The 19,799-nt window shown below is 45.3% G+C and overlaps 1 protein-coding gene across 1 annotated transcript in view; it reads left to right on the top strand.

Moving 5' to 3' along the window:
* Window positions 1-19,799, top strand: part of LOC309548318 (rho guanine nucleotide exchange factor 18-like) — a gene marked incomplete at its 5' end in the record, with an annotated part of 201,539 nt that overhangs the window by 110,034 nt on the left and 71,706 nt on the right. The window contains 2 exons of the mRNA XM_082248257.1: window positions 1,101-1,158; window positions 19,184-19,228. Of these exons, the coding sequence (XP_082104383.1) occupies window positions 1,101-1,158; window positions 19,184-19,228 (103 nt within the window). The remainder of the gene's footprint in view (window positions 1-1,100; window positions 1,159-19,183; window positions 19,229-19,799) is intronic.

The raw sequence follows: 19,799 nt of genomic DNA, 5'->3' as shown, positions 1-19,799 counted from the left end.
TTTCAATCACATTACTTACACTCTGATAACAACAGTCGCAAGGATCTGCAAAGAGTCAACATTGATGCAGTTTATACACAGATATGTGCTTTGTGTGGGTCCACAACAGTGGTAAATTTGGTGCAAAAACTGTGCAAATAGTGTCAATAGCACAAAATGTTGCTCAATTAGCGACATTTCACTTTCCAGCATAGTTGTCGCACCTGCACATGTAAAATCAGGAAGAAGCATGATAAATAGGCTATATCCAGTCTGTCCATTTATTCTGCATAACAATTCTGATACAAATACAATGATAACTTTCCCCCTTATAGTGTCCTGTCTGCTTTAACCTCATTGGTGCCGGGACAAAGTGATCCAGCGCCCAGGGCAAAGATGTCAAAGTGTGCCCCCCCCCCTTCCCTTGGTGTTAGGGTCAGGGCACCCCCATCCCTGCAAAAACCACTGCACCTAGGGCAGCCGCCCCTCCTGCCCACCCCTTGTCCAGGCCCTGGCTATTGGTGTATGCTGAGTTTGCTAGATGAAGCTTTGAGCAGATGGGATGCAACCCTTCCCTGCTTCCAAGCACCTGTTTCAAAAAGCGAAATCTTGAAGGAGAGACAAAGGTCTTTATTAGGTCTCATGTTAGATTCATTTTCCTGGAAAATAAAATGTTAACAAAGGATAAGGGCATTTTTGTCCCCAGCTAATATAACGGTTACCTATAATGGCAGTCCCCAGCAGCCTTCTTGATGCACAGTTTTGCACAGCATCTCCTAAGAATCTTGCCAGTCCTTCTTACTATTGTATCCTGACTTTCAAAGAATCCTGGGAAGATTGGAAGATTGCTGGGGAGCTGTATTTCAGATAAGCATTATATTTTACAAAATGTAATACCAATGTGCCTACTAAAAGTGCACTATCCTTGAAGAACTATAAACATAAAAATAACTGGTTCAAGAAAGTCTTGAAATAATTTAAAATAGTCATGAGATGAATATGGGAATAAGAATAATATGTGCAGGTGATCAAAACATGCAACTGTTATATCCAATACACATGAAACACAATACATTTGCATTGACATATAACTGCTAAATATGGATTTTTTTTCTTTCTAGTGATTCAACCGCCTGCATTGGAAACCACTGAGAAGGACCATGTGGAACCAACACATGTGTAAGATAATACAAGACAATATCTTAAAACCTTTCAAAATTCTGAAAGACCAGCATTTTTTAATTATATCATTACTACACTACAGAGCTTTTGGAATTATTCCTTTAAAAAGTATGATATGTCAATACCATCTAGAGCAGTGGTTCTCAACTCCAGTCCTCAGGACCCACTAACAGGCCAGATTTTAAGTATTATCTTGGGGAGATGCAGACTAGAGTACTGCAATCACTGAGCAGCAATTTATATCACCTGTGATGTATTTCAGTTATCTTGCAAACCTGGCCTGTTAGTGTGTCCTAAGGACCAGAGTTGAGAACCACTGATCTAGAGACAGATTATCCAGTAGCAGTTTTTTACTCAACGGTGACTAGGGTTGCCAAATACACATTTTAAAACTTCCTAGAGCTATCAATTTAAATGCATTATGGCTATATCAGTAGTTAAAGTGGAACTACACTGCATATGAGCAGCACAAACCAAAAACACAATTTTCTTCATTTTTGGTATTCAAAGCAAACTCCACCTTAAGTATCCATGCATGTCTCTATGCTTTAATTTGTTGAGAAATCACTTTGAAAAACACCCCTCTAGCATTTCTGGCCATCTGGCACTTCTGCTCATCTTAAGTAAGGGCAGATGAATTTACTTCCTGGAATCTGGAAGCCATCTGCCCATAACTCAGGCAGGAGGGTGTGCTTAGCTAAGAAAGCCCCTCCTTCCCTCCAAGGATTTATTAAATCAATTGCCTAGGCATGAAAACCAGGAAGTAATTGAAGAATTGTAAACAAAAGTTGAAAACAAGTAAATATAATATACTTTCCTATCTGTTTACTAATACAAAGGATTACAAATAGTCAATATTAATTGAGAGAGTGAAGTTCCACTTTAAGATTGGCATTTCGTTCCTTGGCAAGTGAAAGAGTATTGTTAAAAGAGAAGTACGGGAATCTTTTTTTAATCATACTTACGTTGGTGCAGCATCGGTCCCCCGCTGCCTCTAACACTGAGAACTGAGTGTTCAAACATCGTTGATTGCTCAGTTCTCATAGCTCCCTAAACAGAGAGCTAGTGGCTGTTAGTCACCGCTCTCTACTCTTCTCCCCTCCCCCTTGCTCACTGGAGCATTGGGCTGTGGTGGGGGCAGCAGAGGCCGGCTCACGCTCTCAGCGCCTTGCTGTGGGCAGATCCGACCATATGGTCGTGATCTTGTCCAAGCCTGGACCAGCTCTGTGATGCCAGCCAACAGCAGGCTTCAGCCCGCTGTCTGCTGAAAACGGGTCACAGAAGTATATAACAAACTGCACTCCTGTGATCCATAGAAGTATAGCAGTATGAGCTTTGGTAAACTAAATGTGGGCCTATTAAATATATCTAAAGGCACATATTGCTCCATGGATAGTGTGGAAGTTTTGAAAAGTAATAATTAAATGTGGTCCTATTTTATATCTTTAAAGGTCTAGGTCTAAAGGTCTAGGTCTTAAAGGTCTAGGTCTAAAGGTCTAGGTCTTAAAGGTCTAGGTCTAAAAATCTAGGTCTTAAAGGTCTAGATCTAAAGTTCTAGATCTTAAAAGTCTAGGAAATGCATAATTATAGTTTATATAAACACAATTTTTTTTTCATTTTGTCAGTCCCCCCAGCATTTTCTCATGTGGGTTTCCCTTTGTTTTGTGTCCTGTGGACGCAATAGGAGTTGAGAGGATATTTTTCAATGGTAGTGAAATATAGTCTTGAAGCGGAGCTTCACCCAAAAGAGGAAGTTCTGCTAATCTTCTACCCCCTCCTGCTTCAGATTTGGCACTCTACTTTTTTTTAGGGGGTGGGGATGCAGGAACCTGGTTTTGATGGTTACCCGCTCCTCCACTTCTGGTTGGATCGCCGCGGCATTGTTTTCAACTGATATATGATTGTAGGGATGCGTGTTTCAGGTATAAGATTGTCAGTAGGTAATCTTTCTTTTAAAGAGACATTTGAGTTTAAGCATTTCTCTATTGTTAAAAAAGAAAGATAATTCAAGTATTGTTCTATGGCCAGCTATCACAGCGCATGGTTCACCTCGGTGCACCTACACAACGCACCGCAATGCACTTGTATTGCAATGAACCACAATGCACAGATGTGAACCATCTGTGCATTGTGGTGGGCTATGGGTAAAAATGTTGCATGGCTGCTTCTTTTGAATTGCAATGCTTTAGAAGTACATTCAAACTGGATGGGCTACTTCATGCAATCCACATTATATGCACGAATACCATATGGTTAATAACATGCATGCATTACCACAGTGCACTAGTTTGCAAAGATTTAAAAAAAAAATTCCATCAGTGATTCAACATATTTAACACCGGTTGGGTATTTATAAAATATTTGTAAAATGTACAAGCATGTTGAAGAAACAATACCTTTTTAGGTTCACATTAGTGTGGTTCTGTGTGCCGCGTTTGCATGAGGGCAGCAGCCTTTTTTATTTGAATGGGTTGCTGACCTGCTGTGCCTGGGTTTTCCTGCAAGAAAAAAAAAGGTTCCTGCGCCTTTTTAAAATGCAGCCACACGGAAATAACATGGTGTCAAAGCGTGATACCGCACTGAGCTTTTCAATGAGTGAGGGTGCCATTAAGAGTTAATGGCCCATTGTGCGTATTCTTTTGCGTGCAGGTGCGGGATTGCGCACCATTTAAAGGCATTCCCACACTACTGTGAACCTAGCCTAAACTAAACCCAGTAAAAAAAAAAACTAATTTCAGAGTGATTTTGATATATTTTTTCAAATGTTAATCATTGGTGTGCACAGTCTATCGCATTAGGGTGTGGACCCCAGAGCACAGACACACAAGTGTGTATATCAGCAGAGCACTGGACAGTGTCATTAGAGCAAAGATAGGTGTCAGTAGTTTTTTTTTTTATGTTTACTATTTTTTACAAAAATACTTATTATTTTTTACAATTCTATTTTTTAGCAGCCCTATTGGGGGGCTTTGGTGAAATGTATATTAGAAGAGCACTGGACAGTGTCAGTAGAGCAAAGATAGGTGTCAGTAGTTTTTTTTTTATGTTTACTATTTTTTACAAAAATACTTATTATTTTTTACAATTCTATTTTTTAGCAGCCCTGTGTGGGGGCTTTGGTGAAATATAAAGAGTCTAAACAGACCCCTGATGTCTCATTTTTTACCTTTCTCTGCAGCCTTAGCTGCACTGGACAGTGAATGAATGGGAAGTGTTATGCTGAGTTTACTATGCTTCAGTAAAGAATGAGCACAGGAGCGATCGGTACAGATCACTCGCTGTGTTCACTCAGAAAAGGAAGGGAATGATAAATTAAATATTTACTGACCCCTTCCCCCGCTCTCCATCTTGAGACATCCCCCGCCGCAGCTGGCAGGAGAGGAGAGAGAGGAAGCTGGCAGCACTGTAGGGGGGGAGAAAGGGGTGCCAGGAAGCAGGGGAATGCGGCACCGAATGAGGTGATTAGGGTGTGCCCAGGCACACCTGGTACACCCTGTGCGCATGCCTATGATGTTACATACAAATTCTATGGGGCATATATAAAGCAGCCAATATGGCATTCACCAAACATTCACTGCAGAGGTTTTAAATGAGAGTGGCTGATTTATCACCAATGAATGTTTGGTGAAAATCACATTCACTGTTTCAAAAACACGCTTCAATCTGTATACAGGCAAATACATTCAAAATGGTGCAAGATTGTTTCAGGTTAAGACTGTTTGCTAATATCTATACACATAACAAAACTAAAAATTACACTTATTTTGTTAACATGAACAAAATTGTACAGGATATGGAAACAGGAGGGATCAGGGGTCTTAGTAGAATTTGATATCTGTTGACTCAATGTGCAAAGAGCATTGGTTGATACTTAAAGTGGTCTTAAAGTCATATGTATTGATAACTTTGATCCTCTCTGTTTTAGGTCCCTGTTTAGTGCAGTGTGTGTTTTCCTAAAATCATAATGCTAAATATGTTCTTTGCAGAGCCCTGCTGTCCTGTCATGTGACCTCCTTCTGCTTCCCTTCCCGATGTAAGTGAGCACAGTGGGAGGGGCTGAGATTTCCTTCTGATCAATGCAAGCCATCAGAGGGAGGTCATATGTCTGCACAGCAGGACTCTGTGTATTTAGCATTATAATTTTAGGAAAACACACACTGTACCGAACAGGGACCTAAAACAGAGAGGATCAAAGTAATTAATACATGTTACTTTACTTTACAAGCACTGGAGCAGCTGCAGGGAATAGAATTGCACAGGAGGCAGGGAGGTGATCGGCTCTTACACAGACTACAGAAGAGACAGAAGAGACAGGGAGAGAGGAAGGGGGAGATGCAGAGATGCTGAGGAGATATCAGGATGACAGAGGTATGTACACTGATAGCAGAAATCAGCAGCCATGATAAATGTGGTCAGTTTACAGAGGGGAAGACAGGAAAAGGCAGGATCAACCAGGTATTGCACAACATCAAAAGGGACAATTGACATGGCATAAGCATTGGGCTATATCCTTTGCCTTAACCACTTAAGCCCCGGAAGATTTTACCCCCATTCCGACCAGGGGGTATTTTGCGATTCGGCACTGCGTGACTTTAACGGACAATTGCGCGTGTAGCGGGGTTAAACATGCCTAAAGACACTGTTTGATATGTGGGAAGGAACTAGGCTCCCTCTAGTGGTAGCTGCATGGAATTTCCCGGGCTGTGACTTCCTTTTCACAAGATGAAGAAACTACATCTCCCAGGCTGCTTTGCAAGATCCAGGAACTAGGCTCCCTCTAGTGGTAGCTGCATGGAATTTCCCGGGCTGTGACTTCCTTTTCACAAGATGAAGAAACTACATCTCCCAGGCTGCTTTGCAAGATCCAGGGTGCACGGCTGCACCGCACGGCACTATGGGGGAGGTTATTTAAAGGAAGAGAGAAGCGCGCGAAGGGGGGGGGCCTTTCTGCGCTGGACTCTGAGGAACCAGCGAGCGAGAGTGAAGGACTGACACTGGATATTGGGCCAGAGCCTTTTAGCCTGGAGGGACGACGTGGAACCGTCCCATCCCAAGCACGAGGCACATTCCTGGAGGTCATACTGCTGTTTGCCGAGACCGGAAGTCATCCGCCAGAAGGACCCCGCGCGGCTGGCATATAGCCAAAGGACTGAGACCGCAGTGGAAGCGCGCGAAGGAGAAACTTCTGTTGGTGAGAGGGCACATGCCCAATAACTGACTTTATCTGCTGAAGAGACAGTTTTATCTACAGATAGCGGTAGCGCAGCAGGAGGTGATAAAACCCCGGGGTTTATCACCATACTCTCTCAGGAGACTCATAGACAAACAATAAGGTCTGTAAAGGAGTCGCCAGAGGCTTATCTCTCTCGCAGAAGTTATTGCTCAGTTACGCAGACACCCTGCGGTGACAACTAACAGCTCGTTGTTTTTTTCTCTCTTGATCTTTATTCCTAATCTGGATTACAAACGAGCTCTATTCAATAACCTTGCTAGCGAAGATCAACAAGAAAGAAGAGAACTCTGGGGGAGGGACTCAGATAGGCCCACCTACCTGGTACTGTGTCTAGCCTTGATGCGGGAGGAGTGTGGGGGTGTTCTTTTACCTTTTTAAAGCTGTTTTGGATGACCTTTTATGGACTTGTATTGTATTGTATTGTGTCTCCCCTATTCAATTTGATACATAGTAAACTGGGTTTGGTTGATTGCAGTCTTGTGCGTTGTTCCATTGTGTCACCCAGAGGGACTGCTGTTCAAGAGGGTGACAGGGTGTTGTTGCATAGTGAAGTATTGTGTTCCAGCCTGTGTATCTGTTTGATGGTCCGGTCCTATTCTGGGTCAGTTTAGCCTGAGGAGGGATCGAGCCAGTTTGGTTGGGTTGTTGGGCAGGGTGTAGACCCAATAATATAATCAGCAGCTCCTGCGGGGGTGGTGCTACACGTGGGGGCTCGTCCGGGATTTCTACAGTCCTGCAATACAACCCTCTCAGCCATAGAATTCCCTCCCACGCAGAAATGGATCCTGTCGCTGCTGCTGAGTGGTGCAAGGAAGAGAATGTCATAGTGGAAAATGGCCTGGTGGTTGAAATCAAGGGAGAAGCCTGGACTGAAGAAAAGCTCCTCCCTGTTTTGAGGGCACTATCCACAGACAGGAAATTTTGGGTGATTGACATGAAAACTGACACCACTGTCCCACACACGTATGCACTGTGTGAGTGGAGGAAGGGGGTCCCTGATTATTTCAACGGAAACAGTGTAAAAACTACTGACCAAACAGAACTTTTCCTGATACATCCAGGAGTTCCTATTGCGGGTCCCTCATCCACCACCCCTGGGGTATCCAGCCAAGAAAAAGGTGTCCAAGAAGGGCATCCTGAGTCATCACCTTTGTCGACTTTTAGCTCAGAACTGTGTGCTGTTCTTGGGGAGATTGTGGCAAAATGTAGTAGGGACTCCTCGAGCTATTTGATGACTGGATATAGGAAGCTCCGGACATTCTCTGGGAAACAGCCTGTGCCTTCAGCAGAAGATGGGTTCGAAGAGTGGTTAGATACCGCCACTCAGGCTTTGGAGGAATGGGAGGTACCAGAACAGCACAAGAAGCAGAGAATCACAGAGAGTTTAAGGGGACCTGCATTAGAGGCTGTACGTAATCTAAAGCTTAGCAAGAAGAACTGCACTGCACAGGATTATTTGGACATTCTGCAAGATGTGTTTGGTCGGACGGAGAACGCGGCTGAACTTCTCTACCAGTTGGACCACTGTTATCAAGAAGAGGGGGAGAAGTTGTCCGAATTCATTAAACGTCTGGATAGGATTATCCACCAGATTCTGTTAAAGAAAGGAATAGACCACCGGAAAATAGATGAGACTCGTGCACGACAGGTTCTGAAAGGGGCTCAACCTTTAGATCCCATTGCCATACTGTTACGAACTCGTCGAGATGGCGGCATTCTAGAATACCCCGATCTGATTCGAATGGTCAGAGAGGAAGAGGTTATGTTGGACAACAAGAAGAAAAGTCGGCAGTTTGACTCAACTGCCCGGGTTGGAGTGATAAGTGTGGAAGAGGGTGACTCTCAAGTTGAACTCCTAAAGACCCAAGTGTCTCAGTTGATAGAAATGGTGTCCATCCTGACTGGTCAGGTATCCACTCTACCCAAGGGGAGTATATCGGAGAGGCCAGATGAACCTGTTAGTCTCAGCACAGATCCAGAGCCACGGCCTGCAAGATTGTTAACTTGTTTCAACTGCGGGGGAGTTGGACATGTTAGAAGGGTATGTCCCAGCTCAGGAAATGCTGCCGCGAAACCTCGCGAGCCAGCGGGAAACTTCAGAGGACACCGGTGAAGGAGTCAACCGGGTGTCCGCCAGTCTTAAGGGACTCCAGAAGTGGTGCAGGATCAGGGAAACTGAGTCAGGGGGTCAGACCCAAATATAATACCCCCAGTTCTAGACTCCGGGTTACTGAGGGAAGGAAAGTCAATGCACACCGGGTTCAGCGGGGGCCCAGATCAAGGAAGAAAAAGGAGAAGAGGGCCAGGGTACAGAGAACTGAATCAGACAACCAGGCTACATCAAGAGAATTCCCAACTAACTTGGTCGGGCCCTCCCCAGTGGTCTCGGTTCAGGTGGAAGGAATTTACACAAGAGCCCTCCTTGACACAGGGGCCCAGGTGACTCTTTTGTATAGAGACTTCTATGATAAATATCTTACCCATCTACCTTTGCAGAAGTTGGAAGATCTGGAGATATGGGGTATTGGGACCCAAAGTTTTCCCTATGACGGGTATCTGCCAATCAAGTTGACCTTTGATCCATCAGTGGCTGGTGAAGCGGAAACCTTTGACACCTTAGCGGTGGTCTGTCCTCGTCCACCAGGGGCCAACAAAAGCTCTCTCATCGTAGGAACAAACACTGACCTGGTAAGGCGCCTTCTGATACAACTGGTCCAGGGACAAGATGCTCAGGCGCCAAGGATCCATCCCATGCTACGGCAGGCCTACCAACGATTAGTGTTGGAGCAAGAGACCCCCGCAGAAGGAGTTGGACGACTCTGGAAGCTGGATAGAGCAGAAAAGGTCTTACAGCCAGGAGAGGTGGCCTGTTTTAAGGCTTCTGTTAAACTCACATGGCAACAGCCGGGTCCCTTCATTATCTTTGAATCAGGTCAAAAGGAGAGACAGAGAGGGATAGAAGTGATCCCTGAGGTGATCCCTTTGAAGGTGTTACAGGAAAACCGTGGAAGGGTTTTAGTGAGTGTCAGAAACACCTCTATTACACCAGTGAAGGTACCGGCCAGAGTGCTCCTGGGCCAAGTCAACCCGGCTACCCCAGTTGCCCCCATTGATTTCAAAGAAAAGGAACAGGGTGAAGCGGTTATAGAGGAGCTTTGCTCTGGAAACGCTGCCCTCCCGCCGGAATGGGTGAAGAGGGCCAAGGCACAACTTGCTCGATGTAGGGAAATATTCTCTAAGGACGAGTTTGACGTGGGATGTGCCAGGAGCGCCACTCATAAGATCCGCCTGAGTGAGGACAAGCCTTTCAGGGAGAGAGTCCGGCGAGTCCCCTTAGGTGACTTAGAAGATCTACGTCAACAGCTGGCAGAGCTCAAAAAGATCGGGATTATCCGAGAATCCAGGAGCCCGTATGCTTCCCCGATAGTGGTAGTCCGGAAGAAAAATGGATCTTTGAGGCTTTGTATCGACTACCGAACGCTGAACAGAAGAACCATCCCAGACCAGTATACCACTCCTCGAATCGAAGATGCCCTACAGAGTCTGTCAGGGGCGAAGTGGTTCAGTGTGATGGACTTAAAGAGTGGGTATTATCAGATCCCCATGCACCCTGAAGATCGGGAGAAAACAGCCTTCATCACCCCTGTGGGGTTCTTTGAGTTCAATCGCATGCCTCAGGGGTTGTCCGGGGCCCCTGCTACCTTCCAAAGGCTGATGGAGAGGACCGTTGGAGATATGAATTTGATAGAGGTACTGGTATACTTGGATGATGTTATCGTGTTTGGCAGAACTTTAGAAGAACATGAGGAGAGGTTGGAAAAGGTCTTGAAGAGGCTACATGAAGAAGGTCTGAAACTTTCTCCTGAGAAGTGCCAATTCTATCAGTCCTCGGTCCATTACCTGGGCCATATCGTGTCTGAAGAAGGGGTGGCCACTGACCCGGACAAGCTGGATGCTGTTGCTTCCTGGCCGAGACCCACAAATGTGACCGAACTCCGGTCATTCTTGGGCTTTTGCTCCTATTACAGGAGGTTTGTGGAGGGGTTCGCCCAGATTGCCCGACCCCTAAATGAGCTCCTGAAGAATGAAGAAGATGATGTCCCTGAGTTGGTAAAGCCGGCGAAGTCCACCATAGGCCCCCGGAAGGCTAAGGAATCCATCCAGGATCAGTGGACCCCGGAATGCGAAGGGGCCTTTGTCCAGCTGAAGGAAACCCTAACCACTGCCCCTGTGTTGGCCTATGCGGACCCCACAAAACCATATGAACTGCATGTTGATGCCAGCCGAGATGGGCTGGGGGGGGTACTTTATCAGGAGCATGAGGGTCATCTGCGACCTGTTGCCTATGTGAGCAGAAGCCTACTGCCTGCTGAAAGGAATTATCCTACTCACAAACTTGAATTCTTGGCCTTGAAGTGGGCAGTGGTTGACAAATTGAAAGACTACCTGTACGGAGCTGAATTCATTGTCAAGACAGATAATAATCCCCTCACCTATCTGTTGACTACGGCCAAGCTGGATGCAACAGGACATCGATGGTTGGCTGCCCTCTCTAGCTTCAATTTTAGCCTGAAGTATCGGCCAGGAATCGGAAATAGGGATGCAGATGCCCTATCCAGAAGGTTGCATGTTCCACAGGAACCTGCGGAAGAATGGACTCATTTGGCTCCAGAAGGGGTGCGTGCCCTATATCAGGGAACTGAATTTCGATCCTGAGGAGGGTCAAGAGCAGAAGAGATTGGGGTTTCGGCTATCGGAGTACCCAAATGCTACTGCCAGGTGACCCAAGTTGAAGGGGAGGGTTTGCCCCGGCTGTCCAAAAGGGACTTGCGGAAGGAGCAGTTGGAAGACCCTTTGGGAAAACTTCTCTTGGAAGCCCTGGAGATCCAGAGCCCTGAGTTGCTTCTAACTGACTCCCCTCAGGGGGCCCATCTGTTGCATAGAGAGTGGACCCGGTTACAGATCAGAGAAGGAGTGGCCTACCGGAGAGGTCCATCTGAAGATCTGGAGGAGAAGTGGCAACTGTTCTTACCAGCTAAGTACAGAGAGGGAGTTCTGGCCGCTCTTCATGATAATCATGGCCATCTGGGGCCCGAAAGAACCTTTCAGCTTGTCAGGGACAGGTTCTACTGGCCTTGTATGAGGGCCGAAGTTGAAGGATACTGTCATTCTTGTGTCCGGTGTATACAGAGGAAGACTCTGCCACGTCAAGCAGCCCCAATGGGCCATCTACAAAGTCAGGGACCCATGGAGCTGGTGTGCATTGATTTCCTTTGCTTAGAGCCTGATCTGAGTGGCCAGGGGAATGTCCTTGTGGTAACAGACCATTTTACCAGATATGCTCAAGCATTCCCAACAAGGGATCAGAAGGCCTCAACGGTAGCCAAAGTTCTTGTAGAGAAGTTCTTTGTACATTATGGGTTACCACAACGCCTCCATTCTGATCAGGGAAGGGACTTTGAAAGCAGACTGATCAAGAGACTGTTAGATATGTTAGGCATTCAAAAGACTAGAGCCACTCCCTACCATCCACAGGGGGATGCCCAGCCTGAACGATTTAACAGGACTCTTTTGGATATGTTGGGGACTTTGAGCTCAGAGAAGAAACAGCATTGGGGCAAGCACGTAGCTGCCATTGTGCATGCCTACAACAGCACTGTCAGTGATGCTACTGGATATTCCCCTTATCGGCTGATGTTTGGAAGGGAGGCTCGGTTGCCAGTGGATTTGGCCTTTGGCATTTCGCCTGATCATACCTCTTCAGCATCGCATAGAGGATATGTGGACCGACTGCGGAAGAGTCTGAAAGCGGCCTATGACAAGGCTCAGGCCACATCTGATCAACGTGGACTGCGGAATAAAAAAAATTTCGACCTAAAAGTTCGGATCCATGACCTGCAACCAGGGGACAGGGTTTTGTTGAGAAACTTGGGTGTCCCGGGAAAACACAAGTTGGCAGACCGCTGGAAGTCCCAACCTTATGTTATCTGCAAGCAACTGCCAAACCTTCCTGTGTACCAAATTCGGCCTGAAGGAAGTGTGGGTCCATTGAAGGCTTGGCATCGGAACCATTTGCTGCCTCTCTCTGAAGCGGTTCGTATGCCCCCTGTGGAAGACTTGTCAGAGGCCCCTTCGACTTCTCGCCGGTCCAGACCAGTTACCAGATCTCAGACGACGCTCCCAGATGAGGGAGAGGGAAGTTCTCCATCTGAAGATTTGGAAGATGAAGAGGAGGTACCCGACTGGTTGTGGTCATCTCAGTTGCCAGAACCCACACCTGCCTCCCTGTCTTCATCTGACTTGGCTGATAGAGGAGCCCTTCGGGCAGAAGCCCCTGAATTCATACCCTTTCATATGCTTCCAGAAGAAGCAGCTGAGGATGAAGATCCTGAGGAGGAGGTTGTACCCTTCTCTGAAGAAGAACTGACCTCTCTTGAACCATCAGGTTCCTCTGTGTTGGAACATGAGGAGGGGGACATTGAAGAATCCTCAGAAGTGCCTGATCCTAGCACCTCTGAGAGCATGCCTCCACGGGAACAGAGGGAAAGGAGAGTCATTCACCCACCTAAGAGACTGACCTATGATCAATTGGGTGAATGTTCGGAAGAAGCTGTTTTTACCTCCAAAAGATCTCCTGACCAGCCTAGTTCCTCCATTGTAGATTTGGTGGGGGACAACCCTAGCTCACCCCCAGGCACAACTGTACAAGCCACCCAAGTTTTGGGGGGTCTGTGAGAGATCATGAGAACAAAGTATTGAAGTAGAAAACGTTTGCATTTAAGTTTGTACATAAGGATATTGGGTTTGGCCATTATAATAAGCACAGTTTTTGATGTTCACAATTTGGTTTACTTTGTGAGTTAATGTTTGCGCACATTTTGTTGCTCTGACCTCACTATATGTTTTTTTCTCTTTCTCACCTTTTGATGTTTTTTTTTCAACACAAACTTTAAGATGTAAGTGTTTAAGAAATTGCAAAGGCACATGTGCTTTTTAAAGGAGCACTATATAAAAGCACTAGAAATCAGCACTATATTAACACTGTAGAAATCACTTATTTGTTTATTAATTGCACTTTATCGTTTTACTGTTGCACTGCTATTAGAATACAAAATTGGATGTATTCAGATTGACTTATTTCAGCAAAATGTTAATGTTTTTGTTGTATAATGCCAACCTATGCACTAGGGTACATACTGTTGACCTCTTTGGGGACCAAAGTTTCTCAAGTGGGGGGAGTGTGTAGCGGGGTTAAACATGCCTAAAGACACTGTTTGATATGTGGGAAGGAACTAGGCTCCCTCTAGTGGTAGCTGCATGGAATTTCCCGGGCTGTGACTTCCTTTTCACAAGATGAAGAAACTACATCTCCCAGGCTGCTTTGCAAGATCCAGGAACTAGGCTCCCTCTAGTGGTAGCTGCATGGAATTTCCCGGGCTGTGACTTCCTTTTCACAAGATGAAGAAACTACATCTCCCAGGCTGCTTTGCAAGATCCAGGGTGCACGGCTGCACCGCACGGCACTATGGGGGAGGTTATTTAAAGGAAGAGAGAAGCGCGCGAAGGGGGGGGGCCTTTCTGCGCTGGACTCTGAGGAACCAGCGAGCGAGAGTGAAGGACTGACACTGGATATTGGGCCAGAGCCTTTTAGCCTGGAGGGACGACGTGGAACCGTCCCATCCCAAGCACGAGGCACATTCCTGGAGGTCATACTGCTGTTTGCCGAGACCGGAAGTCATCCGCCAGAAGGACCCCGCGCGGCTGGCATATAGCCAAAGGACTGAGACCGCAGTGGAAGCGCGCGAAGGAGAAACTTCTGTTGGTGAGAGGGCACATGCCCAATAACTGACTTTATCTGCTGAAGAGACAGTTTTATCTACAGATAGCGGTAGCGCAGCAGGAGGTGATAAAACCCCGGGGTTTATCACCATACTCTCTCAGGAGACTCATAGACAAACAATAAGGTCTGTAAAGGAGTCGCCAGAGGCTTATCTCTCTCGCAGAAGTTATTGCTCAGTTACGCAGACACCCTGCGGTGACAACTAACAGCTCGTTGTTTTTTTCTCTCTTGATCTTTATTCCTAATCTGGATTACAAACGAGCTCTATTCAATAACCTTGCTAGCGAAGATCAACAAGAAAGAAGAGAACTCTGGGGGAGGGACTCAGATAGGCCCACCTACCTGGTACTGTGTCTAGCCTTGATGCGGGAGGAGTGTGGGGGTGTTCTTTTACCTTTTTAAAGCTGTTTTGGATGACCTTTTATGGACTTGTATTGTATTGTATTGTGTCTCCCCTATTCAATTTGATACATAGTAAACTGGGTTTGGTTGATTGCAGTCTTGTGCGTTGTTCCATTGTGTCACCCAGAGGGACTGCTGTTCAAGAGGGTGACAGGGTGTTGTTGCATAGTGAAGTATTGTGTTCCAGCCTGTGTATCTGTTTGATGGTCCGGTCCTATTCTGGGTCAGTTGTGCCTGAGGAGGGATCGAGCCAGTTTGGTTGGGTTGTTGGGCAGGGTGTAGACCCAATAATATAATCAGCAGCTCCTGCGGGGGTGGTGCTACACGCGGTCGTGCGACGCTGTACCTAAAGAAATTTGGCGTCCTTTTTTTCCCACAAACAGAGCTTTCTTTTGGTGGTATTTGATCACCTGTGCGATTTTTTGATCACGCGCTATAAACAAAAAAAGAGCGTCAATTTTGCAAAAATAACAATATTTTTCACATTTTTTTTATATGAAATTCCCCCCAAAAAAAATGTAAAAATCAAAATTTTTTAACATTTTCGGCCAATTTGTTTTATGCTACCTATGTTTGGTAAAAAAAATCGCAAAAAGCGTATTTTGATTGGTTTGCGCAAAAGTTATCGCGTTTACTAACAAAGGGAAAGATTTTTGTCATTTTTGTTGTTTTTTTTTTAACGCGTAATGGCGGCGATCTGCGATTTTTTTTGCGGTACTGCGACATTGCGGCGGACAGATCGGACCCTTGACTGACATTTTTGACACTTTTGGGGTTACCAGTGACATTTCTACAGTAATCAGTGCTATATATATGCACTGTTACTGTAAAAATACACTGGTAGTGAAGGGGTTAACTTTATTTGGGAGGGAGGGGCTGTGTGTGTCCCTAGGGGCGTGCTTTCTACTGTGATTGGCTGTGGCTTCAGCTGTAAGGACACTGATCAACGGATCTACATAGTAGATCCATGTGATCAGTGTCTTTGCAGCGAGGAGAATGACAGGCAGCTTGTTTACACAAGCTGCCTGACATTCTCCCTCTCCCCCGCCGATCGCCGAGTGGCCGGGGACATCCGCTGGTCACACGCGCGGGGGGGTCCTTGACCACGCGGGAGCGGGAGCGCGCCTCCGGGGGCGCGCGCTCGCTCCCTAGACCCTCACAAGCAAGCAACGTAGCCCTACGTTAGTTTGCCTGTGAGGGGCTGACCGCCGACGTAGATAGTCGTGCGGCGGTCGGCAAGTGGTTAAAGGGGCAGGAGTATTTTTTTATTTTTAGGGTTACAACCACTTTAAGTTTAAGGAATTTTGAGAGGCAACAGTGATAGAGGCATTGTGTTGCTGAGCAACTGATGGTACATACAAAGATAGATAGATAGATAGATAGATAGATAGATAGATAGATAGATAGATAGATAGATAGATAGATAGATAGATAGATAGATAGATAGATAGATAGATAGATAGATAGATAGATAGATAGATAGATAGATAGATAGATAGATAGATAGATAGATAGATAGATAGATAGATAGATAGATAGATAGATAGATAGATAGATAGATAGATAGATAGATAGATAGTACTGGCAGGGATCCTATGGTGGTGAAGAGCTGATTGTCCATAAAGTGGGTCATACACTGAACAGGATGAACAAGAAAAATCAATCAATTTCCACATCAACACTAAAAACCCCCATGGAGGATTCCTCTCTGCCAGCTATTGTATACTGATAGCCATCATCCTGGGGCTGTCCGAACACCTGAGCAATGGCTGCATCTGATAGAATGAAGCCACTGCCCGGCTGGCAATTTTCTACCCCGCACTTTCAAATTTTTAGGAGCGGGAGGGAGGGGGCCGACAGGTCCAACCATGGCTTCAGTTTTGTCTGGTTCTCTTCATGTGTGGCCAGCTGAAGTACAATATTGCAAGCAATTACAGCACTGTGCTGCTGAACAGTGAATCATACAAATTTATAGTAAGTAATCAAAGGCAGCAGTGACAGGGACAAATGGCACTTAGGTGCAGATGGTACACATGTAAAGGAAATGATGACATTAGCAGTGAAATGTGCTGTTGAGACATTACAGGAAATATGTATAGGGGTGAGCAGCAGTAACAGAGACATTATGCTTGGATGGTTTCTATGCAGAGGAAATAGTAATCAAATCACTTACACAGACAACGTGCTGCTGACCAGTGCCAGCTACATTTGTAAGCAGTAATGAGAAAAGTGTAAGGTAGATCTGAGCAGTGCAGATTACCTATGATTAGGAACAAGTGAGGATAGCACTCCTAATCAGTGGACGATACGCATACAGTATATGTATGGGAGGTGTTGGCAGTGGTAAAAAGCAGAGAGCACTGGATAATACCTATGGACATATTTTGTTGAATTTAATGATTCAAATGTATAAGTACTATATAGACAGTACAGGTACTGTAGTTACTGACATTCTGTTGCTGAGAAGTGGGTATTATGCATATATGGCATGTGTTAAGAAACAGCAGTGATGCAGAAATTGGGCTGTTGGGTATTGGATTAGTGGGGACATACACTATATTACCAAAAGTATCAGGACGCCTGCTTTAACACCCACATGAACATTAATGGCATCCCAGTCTTAGTCCGTAGGGTTCAATATTGAGTTGGCCCACACTTTGCAGCTATAACAGCTTCAACTCTTCTGGTTAAGGAGTGTGTCTATGGGGATTTTTAACCATTCTTCCAGAAGCGCATTTGTGAGGTCAGGCACTGATGTGGACGAAAGGGCCTGGCTCGCATTCTCTAATTCATCCCAAAGGTGTTCTGTTGGTTTGGGGTCAGGACAGTGCAGGCCAGTCAAGTTCCTCCACCCAAAACTCGCTCATCCATGTCTTTATGGACCTTGCTTTGTGTACTGGTCCAAATCATTTGGTAGAGGGGGGATTATGGTGTGGGGTTGTTTTCTAGGGGTTGGGCTTGGCCTCTTAGTTCCAGTGAAGGGAACTCTTAAGGCGTCAACATACCAAGACATTTTGGACAATTTCACGTGCCTAACTTTGTGGGAACAGTTTGGGGTTGGCCCTTCCTGTTCAAGCATGACTGCGCACCAGTGCACAAAGCAAGGTCCATAAAGACATGGATGAGCGAGTTTGGGATAGAAGAACTTGATTGGCCTGCACAGTGTCCTGACCTCAACTTGATAGAACACCTTTGGGATGAATCTGAGTGGAGACTTCAAGACAGGCCTTCTTGTCCATATCAGTGCCTGACCTCACAAATGTGCTTCTGGAAGAATGATCAAACATTCCCGTAGACACACTCCTAAACCTTGTGGACAGTCTTCTCAGAAGAGTTGAGGCTGTTATAGCTGTAAAGGGTGGGCCAACTCAATATTGAACCCTACAGACTAAAGCTGGATACACACTATCCAACTTTTGTGGTTAGATTTCCTTCAGATTTACCTTTTCTTTGTAGTGCAAGGGCCTGCCAGATTGCATACAAATTGAAAGTGTTTAGGTTTGATCTCATATAATATGGTTTTGGTAAGTCTAAAGGAAAAAGTCTTCAGAAAATCTTATAGTGTGTATGGCCCATAAGACTGGGATGCCATTAAAGTCCATGTGTGTGTAAAGGCAGGCGTCCCAATACTTTTGCTAGTATAGTGTACATCATTGACAGGGACATTCTGTTGTCCAATTTGTCCAAATTGGTTGTATGTTCTAGAAGTGCTGATAAACAGCAGTCATGGGGACAATGTGCTACTTAGCAGTGTATGATAAATAAGTATAGGTGTGCTGACAATCATCAGTGATTGAGACATTGGGTTTTATTTACTGAAGATAAATCCACCTTGCTCTAGAAGTGCAGTTGCTCTAGATCTGAGGAGAAGATCTGAAATTAGGGTAAGCTCTGCTGATTTCTATCATCGGATCATGTGCAAGCAAAATTTTATTTTCCTTGCATGCCCCCCTCAGATCTACAGCGACTGCTCTTCCAAGTGCATTTGTAGTACACAGTTGATTTGCCTTTAGTAAATAGACCCAATTGAAACTCTTGATAGAAACCGTGTCAGAGACATTAAAGTGAAAAACCCAGCCAAAATCCAGTTTTAATACATTTCCTCCATTGTGCTGTTGGAAAATGGATGGCACATACATGCAAGGACTGATAGCAGAAATTGGTGTCTGGGGCATAAAGCTATTGGGCAGTGGATGCTCCATTTGTATAGAAAGTAGTGGCAGACAGCAATGACAGGGATATTTTGCTGCCAAACAGCGAATGTTAAATTTGTATATGAAGTACTGGTTCTACCAAACGGTGGGTGCTGCTATATATAGGAAGGAGGGACAAACAGCAGTAACAGAAAAACTGTACAGCAATTAGAAGATTGTTAGCCAAGCACACCAGACATTTGGTTGACAAAGATCTTTCAAATGACCATTCTACTAATATGCTCATTTGCATTAGGCAAATGTGCATGCTTGCACCTAAAAAAGACACAGCATTACTGGAAAAATATATTAAGAAAGATGTTTTACTGATAACATGACATTTTCTCTATGCAGATTATTTGTACAGCAAGTGCTCCAAGAACTGAAACACTACCATAGGTAGGTGGGCTTATTAATTACACATACCGTGCATAGGTGAACCAGAAAAAAAGAAAACTGGTACTCTTCAGGGTATCAAATTAAATTTTATATTAAAAGGGATCTCTGAGATCTAGAACCTTGACCCAGCAGATTTTGACCCCTCCACCGAGGTTCACACTGAGGCCGTTTTGAAATTGTGTAAGTTCAGCTGAACTTGCACGATTTTAAGCCGGCATTTCAGTCCGACTTTCACAGACATCTGTGCGGGTTCATGCACAGATGTCTATGGAAATCGGTAAAATTAGTACAGATACTACTTTTGGGAATCGGTGCAGCGCCGCAAAGTCGGCGTCACACCGATTCGGGGGCGGTGCCATTGCCAGCAATTGGCTCTGATTTTTAAATGTCAAATCACATGTCAAATCGGACCAATGTGAACATGGGCTTCATGTTACTCTTTCTAATGCCTCGTAAACACGCAACGATTATCGGCCGACCGATCGGCCGTCTTTTGTCCAGTGTTGTTGTGTTGGTTGAAATGTGCTCTAGACTGCACACTAATTTTCTCGGCCAACAAAAACCAACTTCA

This window comes from Pelophylax lessonae, assembly GCF_965119305.1.
Source record: "Pelophylax lessonae genome assembly, chromosome: 1".
Lineage (NCBI taxonomy): Eukaryota > Metazoa > Chordata > Amphibia > Anura > Ranidae > Pelophylax > Pelophylax lessonae.
The sequence above is the reverse complement of the archived record's forward strand: the minus strand, read 5'-3'. Positions and strand labels throughout refer to the sequence as shown.